The 21,267-nt window shown below is 37.5% G+C and overlaps 1 protein-coding gene across 1 annotated transcript in view; it reads right to left on the bottom strand.

Annotated features, from left to right (window-relative positions):
- Positions 1–1,519: 1,519 nt before the first annotated feature.
- The window catches only part of EIF4E3 (eukaryotic translation initiation factor 4E family member 3), a 59,852-nt gene continuing 40,104 nt past the window's right edge, over positions 1,520–21,267 (bottom strand). The window contains exons 6-7 of the mRNA XM_077128728.1: positions 20,212–20,367; positions 1,520–15,984 (exon numbers count right to left, since the gene is read on the bottom strand). Of these exons, the coding sequence (XP_076984843.1) occupies positions 15,938–15,984; positions 20,212–20,367 (203 nt within the window). The 3' untranslated portion in view covers positions 1,520–15,937. The remainder of the gene's footprint in view (positions 15,985–20,211; positions 20,368–21,267) is intronic.

The following is a 21,267-nucleotide window of genomic DNA, read 5'->3' as shown; positions in this document are numbered from 1 at the left end:
GACACATGGTCAGATTGCACAAGAATAGTGACTTTACAAGGGTCTTGTGTGGTAAGTGTTTACCTATTTCACTAGAAATTAACCTTAAAAATTTCTGCAATTTTTGAACAGATACTTGTCACCTATTTTGAACTTCATGCAATGCAGAAAGTATCTGTAAGAATCGGAGCCATGAACTCTGTCACTGCAACAGACTTTTGACAGAATATGCTTTTTAAAACCTATATTCTGTCACAGATAAGTACATTTTGTTCTCCAACAGATCCATCTTTGAACTAATTAAGTGATTTCAACTGCAACATAGATTTTAAATTGTGTTTACAATAAAAAATATGAAAGGAGACATAAAATGGTTATTGAGATTTGTTAGACAGAAGGTATGCTGGAATTGGAAGCCACCGATGCCTTTCCCTTTGGGGAACTCGACTCAGCCTGCCATCACACGAGGAATCAGACTCACTCACCCGCAGTCGTGGGGAAGTTCTAACTCTTCATTTGAAATGACAGTCTAGGGCTGCTTTGTCTGGAGGCCCCACATGGACAAAGAGACATAATGGACTATTTTAGCAGAACCAAAAAGAGACACTCAGAGTAATTAACTCTCACTTGTGTACTCTTGGAACTAGACACATACTCATGCTCTAGCAAAATGTCCTGTGCAAAAACTGCTAACAGCGCACAATTCTCATCCTGGTGGCTATAATTCTAAGATGTAAACATACAAGGCATTATCCATTCTTAAGAATGAATACAACAATGGCAAGAAAAATAATTAGATTTAAAGTCACAAACCTCTACTGAAGTTTCTTTGGGGCCAACACTCTCTGCACCTGAGTGTGAGGATAATGAATATTTGTGGTCCAAGGGGTCTGGAGACTTGATTATCTATAACAGGAGGGTTGTAAGCTCTGCAATGTCAGGGACTGTTTAGGGTTTTACCCACCCTCACACCTTATTTCCAAGTATCCGGATAAGAAACTTCTACAGGTGTTGGACCCACACAAATGAAACATAATGGCTACATTTCTTTTAAAGGATTTCCTAAATGTGGGGAGGATAAATGTATTACTGATAAATTCTTTAGTATCACCTGAAACAAGGTGGGTGCCCCTTCATAGGGCTTACCGTATTGTTTGTGCCTCCTTTTTCCTATTCAGCATTCCTTACTTTGCATTCATCTCCTTTGCTGCCCCCTTCCATGTTTTTACCTATCCATAAGCACTGTATTTCCTACTAGTGGCATTTAAGAATACAATGAGTTTTTTTTTTTTTGGGGGGGGAGGCATAACCATCATTCATATTGTTTGCATTTTTAAATACAATCATGGAGTAAGTTCATAGTATAAAAAAGGACCTTCATCAAGATAAAAGGTTTCTGAACTCTACTTGAGAACGCAATTTTTTTTTTTAGAAATCATTCCATTCTACATATGCAATCAGTAATTCTTAATATCATCACATAGATGTATGATCATCATTTCTTAGTACATTTGCATCGATTTAGAAAAAGAAATAGCAAGACAACAGAAAAAGAAATAAAATGATAATATAGAGAAAAAATAAAAATAAAAAATACAAAAAATATATATAAAAAACAGAACAAACAAACAAACAAAAACTATAGCTCAGATGCAGCTTCATTCAGTGTTTTAACGTAATTACATTGCAATTAGGTAGTATTGTGCTGTCCATTTTTGAGTTTTTGTATCTAGTCCTGTTGCACAGTCTGTATCCTTCGGCTCCAATTACCCATTATCTTACCCTATTTTTAACTCCTGATGGTCTCTGTTACCGAGAACGCAATTTTAAAAAAACTGTCCAAGTGTCTAAAAAGTAGGTCTACCTTGAGCTGTGTTATCATGAGGCATTCAAATCAAGATCTTTATGTAAGCAACACTTAATAGTTTGTGAGGGGCCTTCACATGTATTTTCTCTTTAATGTATGCATCCTATGATGGGGGCATTCATTATTCCTGTTACCCAGATGAGTAAACTGAGGCTCAGAAAAGTTAGGCAGCTCACTCAAGGTGAAGGGGATGTAGGGAAGAGAGAGCCAGTCTTTCCACTCAAAATTTCCAAGCACAAAACCAGTTCTCCAAGAGTGGAGAATGGGTTTCTTAAGATGGAATCTCTGACAAGTCTGTGGAAATTTCACTCCTTTATTCAATAAGCGCTGAGCCTCTGTGTGAGGTGGTCTGCAGGGGTGGAGGGTGGGGAGGCTTAAAAAGGCTTGGGACTCTCACTGTAGTGCCAACTACAGGTCACTCATACAAATGACACACACCATACAATGCATCAAGGGCCATAGAGGAGGTGAAAGGGAAATGAAAGTGCCTTCTTTTGTGTTTCAAGAAAAGAGGGTCCTCTTAAGCCAAAGAGACCAGAAAAAGCTCCATGGAGAAGGTGGCCTTGGCTCCCCTTCAGAGGGTCCCCTAAGTGTAAGCAGGGAGATGCAGGGAGAAACAAGGGACTTGGCTGGCTGCAGCTTGGAGCACATGTTGGACAACAGTGGGAGACAGGGCTGGGGTCAGATCACAGGGGGAGGTTAACTCTTGGTATGTTTTACTTAAGGCTGAAACCTAAAAAAACAGCTTTAAATTATTAAGGGTTCAGTAATGCCACATTTTGAAAACTGCCTGTCAAAGTACTTGGAAGGAGGGTCTTCAAACCAAGTATCAGAGACAAGCAATGGGCTCCAGGGACCCAGCTCGCCTCCGCCTAGGTTTATCAACTGAGAATCTTGCGGCATGCCTGGGACCCCACATGGCCGCAGTGGGGTTGCATGTAAGTAGATCCTACAAACTTATAAAATAGGAGCCCACAGTATTTAGATTTGTGCATTTTGCCCATATATTAAAGGAAAATACCATCAGGGCCTTCTTTTCAAAATTGTGACATAAAGGTATAAACCCTTCACTTAGCTGAAGTCTTCTGGGAAAAGCGTTCTAAACCCAAGAGCAGTTAGGGGACCATATTTTGTGCAACAGCAATTCTTCTAAAAATAGAACCTAGAGCAATCACAAGAAGATGCAAGCAATGTCCTTGGATGCTCCACAGAACAGGCAGATGACAAAGCTGAGAAGAGGGTTTTCATTGAAATCCTGCACTCCCGATTTGGCAGCAAGGCTTATTTCACCCTTTCACGTGAGTGGGTTCCCAGAGCACAGCCACAGCAGGTTCATTTTGAAGCCCATTACTTCACCTTGTCCTGGGTCAGCTGTAACAGGAACTAAAATTCTCTGGACTCTGGGAATTTCTTTTTTTAACCAGGTAGAACTAAATTTACTTCCCCAAACTTGGGCAAGCTCTAACATTTGCCAGATACTATAGGCTTATTTCTTTCTTTTTTCTTTTCTTTTCTTTTTCAACCTCATCTCACAGATGAAACATAAAAGGGAAGATCTATAAACATTTCAGATTCATAATATACTACTTCCTTCAGCTTCTTCTAAGCGGAAACTGCTCTCGAGAAAAGGTGAGCATCTAGTAAAAAGTAATTTTCTCTGTCAGGAGGTCTCGCCATGCACTCGGTCGCAGCTGAAATGTGTTTTAATAAGGCCTTTCTCCTTTCTAAGCCGGGCTTGCTTTCAGCTCCATCCCACAGAGGGCTGGGGAGGAAGATGGCTCTCAGATATCCTTTTGTTACCCTAATCAGAGCCAGAAGGGCTGTATTGACTTTCAGGCCCTGGGGAGTTGTAGTTCTTTTGTATTCATCTCATCCAAGAAATCAAGTTTGATTAATTTGTCATCAAGGAAAATGTGTGATCTGCTCAGAGCTTGGCCTTTGAAGTATAAATATGAACTTGGGCTGCAAACGCATCCAGGTCAGCAGGCGAAACAGCTGTGTGCCCAAGCAAATGAGTTCTCCTTCTCTGAGCTGCCTTTTCATTTTAAACATTTAAACAAAAAATTACTTTTTTGTTACCTTTTCCATACAAATGTTCTGAATGGCAGAATGCATTTTGTTTATTTTAATAAAAAAAAAAAAAAGAGTTATCAGGGCTACAGAGCAAGTAAGGCTCAGAAAACCTGAAGCCATTCCACAAAGCATAGGGGGGTAGAAAGATTTGACCTCCAGGCCAGTCTTAAAAGACCATTGTGAGTTGGAGAGCCGAGAGGGCTGAACTTGGTGTCAGCACGTGCTTCTGGGATGAATAATGGGGGAAGGGTCTCCAGCTGGGTCAGGGGACAGATGCTCATTTATGATGCTCTGCTCTTGTTAACCTGCACTTAGTGCAGTTCCCAAACCGCTGAAAAGGCATAAGATAGTGGCCCCAAGATATTATTTAATCCTAGACTTGGTGTCATATTTCTTGTTCAGATGCTATATATGCTTTATAAGGAGTTACAGGGCTTTTAAAAATTACAGAGTAAGCAATCTTTATAAATTCCACAGTGTAAGAACCCCCATATTTAACATGCTGGTGCACAGGTCTTTCATGACTGCTGCCCCCACAGGTATATATATATAAAGACACAGTGAATCACTGAGCAAAAGTCAAGGGCTTGCTTGGTTGTTAAAGATGTTTGAAAAGTGCCAACATATTATAAATGGCCTTTGTGAGTCTTGATTTCAGTGTCAAAACTGTTAGGAGAATTTTTAAACAATAACGATATTAGTGAAAAGAGCTTAAGAGTTCTAAGGATAGTTTGATTATTAAAAAAAAAAAACAACTCTATTACAACATTCAAACTTTCCTTCTCATTCAAATATATATTCAGTTCATACTATGTGCCAGGTAAATGGGACTCAAACATGTTTAAGAAATATGACCTGCCTTTCTTATGGTTCTAGTAGTTCAAAGTTTTGATAATATTTATCATCTGCTAGGTTGTAAGTTCCGCGATGTTTGTATTGTGTACTGTTGCAGCCCCTGTGCCTAGCAGCACATAGATAGTTCAATAAACACTTGCTGAGTGAATGAGTCAATATCCCACATGATCTATATCTCAGCTATACTGATGCCCATCAACTTTCTTTTAAGATATTCAGGATTAAAACAATATGCATGTAGGGCAGTACAACAGAGGCTCAGTGGCAGGATTCTTGCCTACCATGCCGGGGACCTGGGTTCATTTCCTGGAGCCTGAACATGCCAAAAAATTAAGAAATAAATGAAAATTTAAAATATGCATGTAACATAGGAACCTTGGGAACTTACCACAGTCCTCCCTGCAAGGAAGAGTTTGAGTACCTACAATCCATAGTGGCCAACACAGAAGTTAGGTTCGATAAGACTTTTTTTCAGCCTGGAATACATTCTTACCACCTGAACCGCCTTCTTATATTCCCGAGTAACAACAGTGATCACTTACTCAGAAAACTATACATTGGAACATTCATTCAGATTTTAAACTGGTCTCATGGCAAATTGACTCAGAAATCAAGTGAAGAAGGCAGATTTGTTTTCCCCCAATACTCTGATAGAGAAATTGGTGGACAAGCAATTAGGAGGCTAGTAGGTTTGGCAGAGTGTTGCCACCAACAACTTTTAGGACCACAGATGAGTTATATAGATGCCAGTACTTCAGGTGTAAATTGAGAAAGTTTCACGGGGCCAGTTAATCTCTTTGCCGTATGGTTGAAGGGATACAACCAACCAAGGGACTAACTTCTACCAAAAGCTAGTGCTGGGCTGTGTGCTTTCCATATGTTATTTATTTTGAAGAAGCTCCACTTCTTCCTTTCTAAAGTTGAGTAAACTGAGGTTCAGAGAAGTTATTTGTTCAAAGCATAAACTAATAGGATTTCACTGCAGTAAAGCAAATTCCAAACCAAGTTCTTTGCATTACACTATGTTGCTTTCCTATGAGTGTTTGCATTCAAGGCTAAAGTGGAACATTCCTAGCTGGGTTCAATCCAGAGAGAATCCCACAGTTTCCCAGTAGCCTTAAATGGCAAAACCTCCAAACCTTTCACCAGGACACCTAACTTGCTGGTCAAGAAACAAAATTCCATCTTCTTTGCATTTCTCTTTTCAAATTTTTGGTGGAAGCATTTACAAATACAAATAGTTAAAGGTCACCAGTAAGAAGTAGGAGAGAGATTTTACATGATCCATCTGTGCTGGGATAATCCAGAATTGGCCGTGAATATGTTTAAGGACCACACTACACCAGTAATTCTTTTTCACCTGTCATCCACACCAGTCAAATGTGTTATTCTCATACGTTCTTCGGAGAAGGGTGTTAGGAACATGCATCTACAGATTGAGTTCTCAATAAGTGAGACAAGAAAGCAAGCTTCAAATACAAATTTTTATAATTCCCAGTTAAAACCTCAAGAAAATAAGCAAGTAGTTGGTGTGTCCTGTTGTAAACTGGTTTCAAGGCAAATCTGCTCATGTGAGGCCAATACAAAGAGGCAGATATTCAAATGTGTATTTTTTCCACATAAGGTATGGAATGATGGAAAGATCATTGATTTTAACGGCCAAGAGATTTGGGGATCTGGCTGCAACTTTGCCACCAATTGCTTCTGTGGCCTTAAACACAGTATTTAAACTTTGTGGGCCATTTCTTCATCTGTAAAATGAGAAGATTAAACTAGAACAGTGATTCTTCAAACTTTTTCCTTCTCCTCCTTCTTTTTTTTTTTTTTAAGGCTGTTGAATCTTTTCTTTAGAAATTAACCAGGAACCTCAAAATTCTCATACATCTGTACCAAGATTCTTGCATAATCTTCAACTTCTACTTGGACAGTCCAGGATTAGGCCAGCAGGCTGCAAACACACTACCTTAAACATATGCTGGCTCTGTGACTTACTGTATGATCTTGGGCAAGTAATTTCACCTCTCTGAACTTCAATTTCAACATATAGAAAATGGGGACAACAATAATATCTATCTCATAGGGTTTGGGGGGGCATTAAATCAATTAGACAATGTGATGAGATAATATGTAACTCCATCTGTTAACTAATATTATTATCATCGAAATTATAGCTATAAACAGAACTTTAGACTCCAGCAAAATCATGTCAAATTTGCCATCCACTAACTTATGGGGGTAGCAATTGTTAATAGAGTGTTATTTCGCATTTATCCTTTTAAGGACTTATTAATAAGTTATTTACTAAACCCAACCTTTCATAAGTAGAGGAGTTTCTATATATAAAAAGATAAAAGTGATACCGAACTGGAAAGAAATGCAAGGAAGTGCTTAAGTCAGGATAGCAGTTCTGTTGGTGGGGATAGAGGGGTGTGATTGAGAGGGGTACATGAAGGGGCTGCCTGGGGCAGCTGGGAAAGTTCAGGGATGTTCATCTTACAACAATTCACTAACTTACACAGTTGTTTTGGGTGGTTTTCTGTATCTTTGTATTATTTTGCAATAAAAATGCTCTTGAAAAAGTGATGTTCCATAAAACAAAATTAGTGAGTCCCTAAATTATACTAACTGGCTTCAAAATGTTAAAAGCTTGCCATGCAATGTGCATTGAGGATGCGCTCTTGTTTTACTATACCATTTAAAATACTTTTAAAAATATACTTTACAATAGGAACTTTTGTTTGCAGTATCCAAAAGTATTTCTATAGAATTAACTTCCTGGGAATACTCTTTGAGAACCAATGGCCTTCTGTTAAAATTTTATTTATGAATTCATGATGCTTGTTTTAAAAAATAGATACCTTCTGAGAACTGAAGTTTTTTCCTTCATAAACAACTATTTTCATAAACCACTATTTTATGTTTTTATTTTTGTTTTGTGTTGCCTAAAAAGGGAACATAATCATCATCTACATCATTTTTCTCACTGAGTAAAGTTATAACGCCCAAAAGTGCCCTAAGACCTGAAACATTCCTCTAGGTCTGTACTTTACGGAATTTTCTATGTGTAAAAAACAAATGATTTAAGTTTCCTGAGTTGAAGAGGAAATTGGGGAGTAGGAACTTGTCTGTATCTTTAAGGCTGGAGGGGCAAACACATTTAGCCATACCATCTGTGTAAATGGTACCAAAGTTCAACATGCTTATGATTATGAAGGTGCATGATTTATTCTTGCTAGTTGAGTACGCTTATAATTTAAACTTATTTTCTCTGGCAAGAAATAAGCTAGTCAGCACCATAGCCTAGCCAGCTGATGGGAAATAGATACATATTTCAGTGATATATATTTTAACTTGCTGAGCCTTGTAAATGCTACTGTTTTCTTTTCTTCCTATAACCAAGGACCTATCTTTCTGTAGGATTCCAGAGATTTTTAATACATTCATTGGTGAAAAGCAGTTAAAATTTCTTTAGCAGCATTTACTGCACTGAAAGAATCACCGGAGAGACAAAGCATGAATGGTCCTGACCTCCAGTAACCCGTATCTTAAGTGTAATGATAGAGCTGATGCAAATAAAACAAGAACAGTTCCAAAAAGTGCATTGATAAAGACAGAACAAGAGTGGTGGTTGCCACAGCTAGGAGGTGGGGAGGAGGGACGGGTTGAATAGGTGAAGCACAAGGCATTTTTTAGGGCAGTGAAACTGTAATGGTGGATTCATGCTACTACGCATTTGTCAAAACCCTAGAACTATATATCCATGGAGTGAACTCTAATGTAAACTCTGGATTTTAGTTACTAATCAATATTGGTATCACTGATTATAATAAATACACAACACTTACATAAGATGATAATAATAGGGGAAACTGTGTGTGTGGGGGGAATGTATGGAAACTCTCTGTACTTTCTGTGCAATTTTCCTGTAAACCTAAAATGTCTCTAAAAATAAAGTTTATTAAAAGAAAAAAAAGTATATCGATAAATGCTAAATGATAAAGCACACATAGAATACATGGTGGCAGAGTCAAATGTGAGAAGGAAATATTAGGAAATGTTAAAACCTTCATATGTTATGCCCTACCCCTCAAAGATTTCATTAAATTCACAGTGTTAAAATTGAGCATCACACACATAACCCTGAACTGCTTACTTCTACGGTAAGAAATGGAAAAGTCTGCAGATGAATAGGAGAAGAGTTTGCTGTTAGTTTCCTTTTTAAAGATTTACTTTTGACAGAAAGGAAGAGTTAATTCACTTTTCTTGACCAAATGGGGGACCCTTGAGCAAGTTGGAGGACAAGGCAGAACTGTGAATAACTGGCTTATTTTAAATGAGACCATTCTTAGAAAAGACAATGAAAATAAAAGAAATGTGTTTTTTTTAAGAAACCAAGATAAGCCCTGTTACCAAATGTCTTCAATAGGGAGTCTAAGAAATGGAATTATCAGAGTAACAGAGAACCTAAGCGTCAGGTACAAGCTTTATACACATATTAGAGCAGTTGGACAGAAAGTTTCAATACGTTCTGGAATAAGTGGGATATAATAATCACCACACACATACTCAGAACCTAATTAAGACTAAGCAACATGGTTGATAAAATGATATGAAACTTTAAAACTGCAGAATGAAAATGACATTTCTATCCTATAAGAACCCAAATACAGAGTGAGATTTAGAGACAACAGGTTATAAAAGATTGTAAAAAAAAGTTTAGGGATTTAAGGTCCTCTGCAAACTAAGGAACACCTTAACAAATTCCATGGAATTATAACTTGAAAAAGGAAGGAGGATAAATTCATAGCAATTGTCCCAAATACTAGAAAATTGCAAGAACTTTTGTGCAGTTAAAAATGTTTGCATTAAACACACAAATCACTAAGTTTCAAGTAAGAAAAGTACATTCTAGTCTTACCTTATTGTTGCAAAGGGCTGGAATAAAAATTACTGATTTATAGAAGCAACCTTCACATGCATCTGAACATCAAACACAACACACAATATAAAATAAAAAAATATCTAGAACAGAAAAGTTTTCAGTCTGACCTTAAGAATACTGAGCAAATCACTAGATGAAGCCAGATCAAAAGGAAGGGCATTACACCAGGTTGTAGCCAGATGTGAAAGGGTCCCAACAGCAGAGGGCACAGATGGTATAAAATAGGGAGGAGGGGAACACAACAGATCCAAAACATAAGGCAAATAAACCTGGTTCAACTTAGACAGGTAAGACAGTTCTAAAGAATGAATAATTTTGAATGCAACTAAGATTTTAAATTTGGGACAAATGGTGCTGGATGTCCCAAGCCAAAGTCTGCTTGCTAGTTTAAGTTCTGAAACTCTTTTGAATAATAATTTAAGTGAAACTAAGTTCTCAATGATGAACCATGCAAAATGATGGTGACTTGTTAGTAAATGAACACTAAGACGAAAATTAAATCCTTTAAAACCGTACAATGGTTGTCAATCACATTACTTGATAAGGTATGAGAAACATGGGGGACTTCAATGTCTGCCCACAAAATTAATAACTCTATTTGAGAAAAAAAGTCTAGAATAAATTTATTAAAATGCTCGAAGTCTTTTAATATTGTGCATTTGTCATTTCATGTAAAGTGCTAAAGCTAAAATTTTAATCTTCTTAAACCTTCATTAAAAATTGCTGCTTTGTATGTAAAAAAGACCAGTGAGATCTATCACTAATTTCCTGCAGAAAATTCAGAAACACTCGTATTTACTTCATGCTAGACTCTATAATGCAAAGTTTCCAGTTCAATAAATCCCAAACACTTGTTCCAAAACAGAAGTTCTAGAAAAATTCTCTGACTTCAAGGTGAAATTTTTGTTCCTTTAAAAATTTTGAATGTTTTTAGATGAAGTCATAACTTTTTTTTTTTTCAGGCAGCAACCAAAATAAAAACATTTAACACAGATTCCTTCAACCTCATGATTTCTGAAGGACACAAAAGCATAGAATATCCAAAGGGATATCTTATTGGATATTCTAACAAGGTACATTGAACACACACATATACAATGGGACTCTAAATTTTAGTAGCAATGATGAACAAAAAAATACTGACTTCACAATGGCCTTTGCTTATCATTCATATGATTTGGGGAATACCTATTTTATTTATTTTTGACACTTCTTATTAAAGAATCCCTCCGGTTTAGTATAACAGCTTTGCTAAGCTACGTTTAGAAGTGACAATTAATTTTAGTGGAAATTCATTCCCAGGCTACTTTGATCGTCATTTGAACAGTTTTGCGTTATTTTACATGCAATTTTATAGCTCTGTTAACGTTCATTTAATCTTGTTCAATGATGCTGAACCCCAGATGCCATAAGACATTATAGAAAAGTAGTTTTAGCACATATGGAGTAACTACTTTTTCTGAACATTAATTTCTTTTCACTTAACAGGCTGAAGTGGTACTTAGAAAAGAGCAGAGCCACCACTCTGTGTTAAAGGTTTTATATTATGGACTTCCAGAGATGGGCTACCTCTATCACTGCTGTGGTCCTAGCCATAAAGTTCTTACTTATTAGCATCGCCTACTCAAGTCTTACAATAATAATGGCTTTCTCCAGCCTTCAAAATATTGTTGGCATTCTACATTCGAATCAGATCATCCTAGAGAGCTTGGAGGGGGAGCTTTCCTTTTTCCAGCTGACGGGGTTGGATATAATCAGAGTTTCTCAAAGGGAGGTCTAAGGGCCATCAGCATTAGAGTCACTGGGGCACTTGTGAAAAATGCAGTTATCCAGCTCTCCTCAGAGGCACTGAATCAGATCTCCAGGGTTGAGATGCAGAAACCTGCATATTGAGTAAGTGTCTCAGTGATCCCTGTGCATGCGAAGAAGCCCTTACAGATGATCTCAAAGGTCCCCTTCACTCTACAATTCTAAGAGTCTGTGAGTCTTCTTATAAAAATGCAGTTCCATCAGTTAGATGGAAATAGATTTTCAACATAAAGTGGTAACTTTTAGCCTGAACGGGTTAACCTAAGTGTTCTTAAGACTTTGATGCATATGTAAAAATAGTAGAAAATTAAAGCAGAATAGCATAATCAGATGTGTATGGAATCTATTTTTTCTTGGGAGAAGTAGAGGGGGACTACTCTATTTGCTATTTGGCAGCTCAGGTTCTCTAAGGGAATTCTCACCGTACTTTGACTCCTATCTTTTTTCTTTTCACCCTCTGGCTTCTCCCAGCTTTTGAGCAATTATCCAAGTGTTTTGCAATCCTGAGTCAACAACCCCCTGAGTGATTTTTAATTGATTGGAATGTATTATTTTAAGAAATAAACCATATACAGGCAGTCCTCTACTTTCATTTGTAATAAGTGAAATCTTGTAGAAACATACAATATACACAATAGAATGTACACTATGGTAAGGGAGACATATTTTAAGGGGGAGTTTCCTATTTAAAAAGCTAAAAAATCCTAATTTTAGGATTCAGAAGCAAAATCTTAATTTTACTTCTCCCTTTGGGCACAATGTCTGATTAAATATTTCCAGGATTTTTCTTTGTGTTTATTTCATTCTTTCTCTTCACAACTGTATTGGCTTGCTTATAGGCTCAATGAAAGCCTAAGATTTGAGACTTTTAGCAAATCTGGAAAGTTCTTTCTTTGTCTCCTTTTATTAGGATATGAATATGACCTAAACTTTTTATCACTATTATCATTTTTTTCACATTTTCTAATCAATTTTTACAAACAAGAAGAGCATAAAACACACAATTATTTTGTGTAAAATAATTACACAAACGTAGTTGGATAAATGCTGTAGTGATGCCGCTGAGCCAGAACCGATGGCTGGAAGGCAGCGCCACCATGTGATCACTCCAAATGCTGTCAGTTTTGTATAAGCACAAAAACTGGGATACTCTAAGGGTGGAGCATCTAACTACAAAGGTCCACCTCCTATGATTATAAGGTTATTTTCAAACACCAAACTGTAACACAGCTTCAGCCACTGAGAGTGAGACAGGGAAAATGGTGAGTGACTTCTCAGCAGCCCGACTGGATCAGATAATCATTTCTTGATGGGGGTGACTGGATATTGGGTGGCAGGGTTTAGGCTGCCAGTCTCTGAGGGTGGTTGGTTTAAGGAGGCCTGGATTGGAATGCAGCACACAGATTTCACTTACTAGTCCAGCTCTGCTGCCTGCTAGTCCTATGTCCTTCAACAAGGAACAGGCTTGGTCAAGGCTCAGTTGATATATTGTATGTTGTGTCTACCAAACCCAATTTATCCAGAATTTCCTTCAATTGTAAAGTCTTAAGACTGTGCATATGATGTAGACATAAGATAAATTAATAAAGAGGGCTGAGAAGTTTAGTCAACAAATATACCTCGAGACTACCAAAATTGTACTTTCCTTCTTGTGTTTTTTAATTCTAACAACTGTACCATGAATTTAATAGTGGTATTATATTAAATGTACATATTCACTGTAAGTTAGAGCCTCATTTCAGAAATGTGGGAAAATGGGGAAGGAGGAGGAAATCTAAAAACTAAGTCAAGATTTCAGAAAGTGCTTTCAAAAAAAATTAAAATATAAATAAGTTAGTTTAAATGGGTAGTATTCATTCTTATTTAAGGAGTGCAACTTTACTGATAAAAGCACGCACATGTGATATGACATCCTAGGTACTATTAGGAGGAGAAAAAATGTATTGCTTTTAACCCCCAAGGAATTACAAAGACAAGAAAGTGAGCTCTTTGGCTTCTGCATGGCTCCCTGCAGTGGGGACAAGGCTGAACCTGCAAGGACTTGGCTGGGAAGACCAGGAATCTACTGGAAGTTATTAGCACTTCCCAAGCAAGGCCAAGCTTGGTAAATTGCCCTAACACAAAAGTCACATGCCACACAAAATATTTCCTTGTATCTCAAAAGAGTATTACTTCTTTAATCGAAGAAGGTAATGAGAGGTTTTAAAACTGATTAAATCAGCTTAGTTCATACAAAGTCTATTATGGACTAAACATTCAATTAAAACAATTTCCAAAGCAAAATCTGACAAAATCCCTTCTAAAAGTAATTTAGATGATAGAATCTTAACATTAAGCAAATTAAATCCTTCTCACAGTTGGTATTTTCTAAAGAGTCAGAAATAGTTGCAAAAGTTCACCAGGACAAAAATCTACTTCATGTGCTGGTCATGTTATGTGATCATAAACAACAGAAACTAGAAAACATGAATGTGAGCCTAACATTCCTATTTATTTTATTTTATTGTTTTTTTTTGGTTGTTCCAAGGGCTACATACATGCAAAAGTTGAACATGTCATCACAAATGCTTTAAATAAAGTTTAAAAATAAAAATATCCCCAAATCCATTTACTTATGGAAATATATGACAATTATAATGAAGTCAATGTATCCTTTTTTCTAATCTATCAGAAAAATACTTATATTATAAAAAAAAATTTTTTATAAATCCTTAATGACTAATTTAAAAACAGATTGGATGTTACTGCAATGTATAGAGAAACAAATCCCAGGCTTTTGAGAAATGGAACTGTTATTCTTACAGCTCAATTTGCAATCACCAAAAAAACCTGTTTAGAAACAAAGTATTTTTTTTAAGTATGATCACTGTCATCATGGTTGATGCAGAGTTAGTAATACAAGATGGGCACAATTTCTAGAAATAGATATTGTTGAAAGTCCTTTGAAATGTTTGCGTGGAGAATTTCATTTACAAACACATGTTGGAGGCTTGAAGTAGCCCCAAATCTCTCTGCTGGTCAATACTGCAAGAGGAATTAAAAATCCTGGACACAACAAAGGTTCAAGTGCACAGCCCTTTCACGAAACAGTATAAGCCCACATTGGCTCCCGGGGCTCCTAAGACAAGCCAGTAGGAGAAAACTCTTCCAAAGGTCCTGCCCTTTTTAAGGAAAAAGCAGCCAGCGGCTGGGCAGAGTGAGGGAGGGAAATCAGTGCAGTGTGAGCAGGTCTCAATGTTCCAGGGGGTGGGCATTTCCTCCTACTAAATCCAGTATTTCTTTTGTAGTATAACACAATATATATCAACAATTCCAATAATTAATGTGAAAAGAATGCACCCAAAGTTCAACTTCATGAATGTTCACACTCATCCTGGAAAATGAGGTTTAATTTCCTGCTCCTAAATAAAAAAGGGAGGTAAAAGCTGCCCCCTTGGAGGACTATTGATTATGGTCAACTCCACACAATATGAGCAGAAAAACGGGATCCTTTTGCAAAATGTTTCAGGATTGATTTGTAAAGCTTCAAGTGGGTACATACACCCAAAATTCAGAAGACGCTTAATTCAAACAATTAATATACACCTCTTCTTTGAATCAGAAATACCAGGTTTCCTATTAGAGGAAATCCTGTGCTACTACTGTAAGACTTCATTCACTCAAAAGGCCACATTGAAATTCTGGTTGGAAATATTTCCTCAGAGTCCAGAAATTGACTTATATCCTGAGACTGAACTGAAATTATAGTTTTCATGTTAGGTAATTCAACTATTATTTTCTTTTTATTGCTAAAACAAAGCAAAATAAACAAAAATCCCAAATCCGAAGTTTTCAAAAAGAAAAAAAAAAGATGTGTGTGCTGTCAGTGCAAAATCAGATTAAGGATGGTTTTCCTTTTCCCTGGGACAGAAAAAACAGCGCCCAGCACATAATATGAAGGAATGTGTCACAACAAATAATCAGAAGACAGGTTTCACCAAGCTAGCATTCCTCCATGCACAGTGGGGTTTTCAAAAGCAGTATTGTCACGATTATGCAGATTCTCGTTAACTAGGTACAGCATAGCTACTTAAAGGGAAACCAATTTCTTGTGCCTCAATGAGAGAGGAGTATAGAAACAATAATTAGACTGAAAAAGGAATTAAAAAGGGCAAAAAAAAAATCAGAGTGAAAAGAACTGAGAATTTAGAAAAGCTAAAAAAAAAAACCCAAGTAATGTGGCGGGGAGAAAAACCCACACAATCTCCCCCCACCTGACACTTTGAGTCCTAATTGCCCAATCTGCAAGGACAGAAAACCACTCTAAATTGACCAGCATCGGGCTTCGGCAAGTCTTCTCTTCACTCTCCCTCCTGTTAAGACCGTTTCCAAAACCAATCAGCAAAGGATAAAGAATTCTTTACAGAGTGCAATTAGTGTTTTCCACGTCCACCTTCAAAAGCATGATGCTCTTCATGGGCTAAAGGACAGAAAAAAACAAAAAAGAAAAAAAGGAAAGAAAACTTTAAGCAAAGGATGGGGCAACCCTCCTCTAGGCATCTCATTCAGTTTCCCCAAACGTTGGCAAGAACTCAAATACCTTTTTGCCAGTATCTGTTAGCTAAGGCGCGCATTTCCTGAGAAATGTAATAATGAAAATTAAAACAAGGAATAAACAAGCAATGGGCGCGCTGCCTGTTTCGTCTTGCTGTGCCCAAGAGGATGAATAATGCTGACAAGCTGATGAAGATAATATGTTGGGCTGCAAGCAAATGCTGCAAGGGAAAACATACCCCACAGAAGGACTGGGGTGGGGTGGGGAGAACCTAAAGTTTATCCGAGAGAGGGCCAGTGACAAGCGTTATCTTTCAAAATAAAATAAAACAAACAAAAAAATAAAAATAAAAAAAGAACAACACAAGGGTGGTAACAATTATATTATGCCCCTCCCCCACTTCTGAACTCCACTCTGGGAAATGACATTTCATGAAGTTGATGGGTTTCCCACCTCCCCCTGAAATGGATTTTCCTTCAGTGGATTCTCAATACCATTGCCTGGCTATACAATCGGGAATTCTAGAATCAAAAAATTATGCTCCCAAAATATTTTCAAAGACTTACTATAATGTTTTAACGTGAAGGATGAGGTGTGGGAGAACTAGGAAATATACAACATGGGATCTTCTCCTCGAGTGAAAAAGTCACCCAGGCTTGGGTCTGACAAGGCCAGGGGTGACTCAGGATGGAGTGTGCTTTGACTGCCCCCTCCACTGGCAATGAGTGGTAGCCTAGGAAGATAGAGATGGGTTTGCCCTTTTTGAAACCTCTTAAACTCCTATCAATTGTCAAAGCACAAGTTTCTCCCTTTCTCTGTTTTTAATAGGGACTAAATTCTCCACGTTATTGCAGGGGCTGTGAGCAGGGGACTAGTTTCCTTACCAGATCATCTTGGATGTTTGCCCCGATCTGCTCCTCACTTGGATAGAACCCTGAGGGAGAGGCACCTTAAAACTCCCAGGGTTGCAGGGATCTGCCAAATTCCTAAAGGCAGCTTGTAATCTGAACTAATTTAACTGAGCATGTCTCACAGTGATGACTATACAAATATTTCACTTTTTATGATTTTTTTTGAAGAAAGGTTTTTAGGGCAGAAACTGAAAAAACAATGTGGTCTGCTCTGCAATAAAATACACAGACCAGCTGGGTAAAGTAGAACAGCTGTATACTATACTGATGCTAGTCTCCCAAATTATGAATGCAGAAAGATGGACTAGACACAGATTATTATTACTTTTAGGTATGAGGGACAGTCTCAGATGATCACAGTTGAGACACTGAAAATACTATAATTCTGATGGGTCATGGAGATGGTAGAACAGAATATTCAGAACCGAGAATGCCCTGGGGTAAAGAGGAAGTTCTGTCAGCCTTAGGATGGCCTTGGTACTGGAGGGAACAGAAGAATGCTCCATGCCTGGGGTCAGCAAACTTTTTCTACAAAGGGACAGTCAGTAAATTACTTAAGGCTTTGTGGGCCAAATAGTCTCTTTCCAACTATTAACTGCCACTGTAGCACAAAAGCAGCAGTAGACAACATGTACATAAATGGCAAGGATGTGTAGCAATAACATTTTATTTACAGAGACTGAATTCTACATAATTTTCATGTGTCACAAAGTTTTCTTTTGACTTTCCCTCAACCATTTAGAAATGCAAACACCATTCTTAGCTACAGCCTGCACAAAAACAGGCAAGGAGGGGAGCACACAGATATGTTGCAGACCATACTTTGCCAACCCTTGCTCTAAACAATTCTCATATCAGAAGTTTGTGTTACTAGAATTTGGTGGTGGTGGGGTCACTGTATATTGTGAGTTTCTCAGTCAAATGATCAATCTGTATCCAAATCATATGTACCTTACCAATATCCCAACCCTCACCCCCCCTACCAGAGCCCTTGCAATGGAGTTTTTACTGCAAAATATACCATCACCTGGCTTTTGTAAGCTTGTGAATCTTTACGCTGAGACCTTGTTAATTAGAAAAAGTAAAAGCATGAAGTTGGACATTTCTAGTTTTGCTCACCCTGCTACTACTCTTTATCATGCTGTGAATAAGATTTCTACTCAAACCTCATTTCCCCAAATCAATTCTGCAGCACGTGGTATACACCCCTAATGAGTAAAGGACTGCCTGCTTTATATAAAATAAAGAAAATTGCTTGTTTTTTCCAATCCAAATTTTTATATGAACAATCTTTGAGTTTTTAAATGTTAATTTATGCCATTAAAATATGGATTTCTACTGAGAGCTCAGCCAGTCCGGCATTACTCACAAATTTATAATGGCTTCTACCTTTAGGGTGTCTATCCAGCTTAATTCAACCGGCCAAGTTGCAACACTCCCCCCCCCCCCACCTTTTTTGGCCTTCTTCTCGCTGCCAGCAATCCCAAGAGCTAGTTGCTAGGCAGTGAATCATCCTGCCATCGGTCAGTCTTACCTGATTTATGCTGCCTAACCATTTTGGGGTCTAACTATCTAATAAAATACTCATATCCTACTGAGCCTGCTGCGAGCCAACGTGCTACCTGGAAATGTAGTCACAGAATTGTGAAGCAGAAGGAACCTTGGAGACCATCTAAGACCATCCTCCTTGATATTCAGATGAAAAAGTGAAAGGGTAAGAAGCTGTGACTTGTTCAAGGTCACGCTTGCTGAACTGGGACAAAAATCCAGGGTGCCTGATTTTATTACTCCAATTTGCCTCTCTCCTCTTTTGAGTCAAAGAATTCAGAAATGTGGACCCAGTTCAAAGGTGATGAAGAATCATAAATGGCAATGAAACATACTTCTCTGGGGAGAGTTTCTACTAGGGTGAGTCTTGCCGAGGAAAGAAAAAAGAAGAAAAACCCTTGGAAACATTTCAATTAATATCAGGGTTGAAAATGCAATTAATGTTCCCTAAGGAAAAACACATGCACATGTTTGCAATTTTCTCACTATACAGTCAATAAGGAACTTCTGCAGTGACATCACTGTCTCTTTTATTTAAACTTTTATTTAAAATTCAGATGCTCAGCACTTCAGGTCACTCTCACTGCTTAAAATTACAATTAGTTGGCCTGTGATGATATGATTTGATTCCTCACACGGAGGGTTTAATTTTAGTATCCTCTATTGCACTACAACAATTCTGAAACAAAGTTTTATTTTTTTCTCCTCTTTGGCAAAAGGATGAGAAAAATGAAACAATAATGAAACGGAGAAGATACTTTTCAACAATTCCAAGGTTTATCCCCCCACCTCTCAAAAATAATATGTCACAGTTTCATTGGGAGCTTTTTATTTTTCTTTCTTAGTAGTACTAAAATAATGTGGCATCTTATCATCAAGGGGATCTTGGATCAAATGAAATAGAGTAGTTACAAAAATGAGTTATTGACTCTTGGAACATTTGGAAAATGGGAAATTTATCATACATGTGGAGGGCTGACAATTCTTTTCTCTAACTCATTGTTAAAAGTGTAGCCCACAGTTTGATCTACCAAATATTGGGGTTTAATAGCACTAAACTGCTTTCACTATGAAAAAGATGACTTTTTAAAAAGAGCACACAAAAGCAATGAACATGAATCATGATAGAAACAATGGGTCCACACACCTATTCATACTTTTGTTAACATTTCACCACTATGTGTGAATTCTCTTTTGGTTCTGTGTCACAGTCATCAATAATGAGGACATATTAGCATTTCAGTAGAGCATTCAATCATCTCTGTGCTCAGAATGAGTTTCCTCCAAAATACAGATGTTATACATTATAAATTCCTGTTTATGAAAGGGATGATTGAATAACTACCTGCCAGCTCATACAATAACATTTTTGTTATTGTTGTTTCAAATCGATTGTCATTTTTTTTTGACAATGACAAATTTAAGATCAGGTTTAAATTTCTGAAATAAAAAAATGCAAGATGTTTCTCTCTCTCTGAGAAACCTGCAGTTAGGTGAGAATGAAACCTCATTTTGATATCCAAGACAAAAAAATTTGTGTTTTTAAAAAAACCACTTAAATGTAATTTATTGAATTATTTTCTGAATTAACAGAATTTCGAATGATTCTCCCTTCACCTCCTTTGCAGCGCAAATTCTATTTCTAAAAGTATGATAGAAACTAGAGAGTAATAACTGGAAATGAAGCACTTACGTTTATAAAATACTGCTTTAAAAGCTATGTGGGGCAGAAGTTCATAGATCTTTTGTAAAACAGTCGCTTCACCCACTAGAGCGGCATTTACGTTCCACACCTGGACGACATCCTCCCGGTCGCGAACACTGACGCTCACACCAATCACCTCGTCGTCTGGGGGGCGAAGGAACAAAAAGGAATGAGTGATGCCTCCCAGTCAGTCTGCATTGTCTTCAAGCACTTGTTTTATCTGTAAATTATGGATCAGTTGACAAAAAGGAGTCAACACAAGAGAAGGCATAATAAACAGTTGTTTCTAAGGGAAATCAGCGGGGGGAGAAAAGCAAGTTAGCTTACAAAAGCTGTAGCAGTCACGTCACATTTATAAAGGGATTTAGATAAACAAAGTGTTCCAGCCAAATGATTTTTTCTTAACATGTTACCAAAGCTTTTTTGCCTATTTCTTACTCTATTTTGATAAGACTCCTAAAATGGGTTGCATAATTCTCTGCCCTCTCTGAAAGCCAAGTGGACTCGAATGAACTTTTCCTCGATGCCTGTCTTTATTAAGAAAGTATTTATCTTGACTTCCTGCCAAGCTTTCAGACACATTTGGGGTGGCTGTTAAAATGAGTCCCAACACTACGTGGGCCCAGACTATGTCACCCCACCGACTAGACCTGACTATGTGTCCCGAGATGCTTTTTGTGGTTTCCTTGTCAGCTCCTTTCCAATGAATTCTTCTTGCTCTTGGGTGCTTTCCTTTAGTAATCCCCCTTCTGGTTTTGTGCTCTTAACTGTGGTCTAGGGAATGGAAGAACTTCTGATAAAACTGTGTAAAGTCAGAGTAAATAATTTCTGAGTACGGGCCTGCTATTCTAGTACTACTGTAAATAGACATTAAGGCTACAATGATTAGCATTCATTCTTTTATATATTTGTTTGTTTTACTGGTTTGGGGCTGTCTTGTAAACATTTGAAAATGGGGACTAGAAAAGGTCTCCTTGTACTGTTATTTTCTCCCTTGCAGCCACTCTGTTGACACTGATTTGCAGTGAAATGGCAGGAGTACAG

Source organism: Tamandua tetradactyla, chromosome 15 (assembly GCF_023851605.1).
Source record: "Tamandua tetradactyla isolate mTamTet1 chromosome 15, mTamTet1.pri, whole genome shotgun sequence".
NCBI lineage: Eukaryota > Metazoa > Chordata > Mammalia > Pilosa > Myrmecophagidae > Tamandua > Tamandua tetradactyla.
The sequence above is the reverse complement of the archived record's forward strand: the minus strand, read 5'-3'. Positions and strand labels throughout refer to the sequence as shown.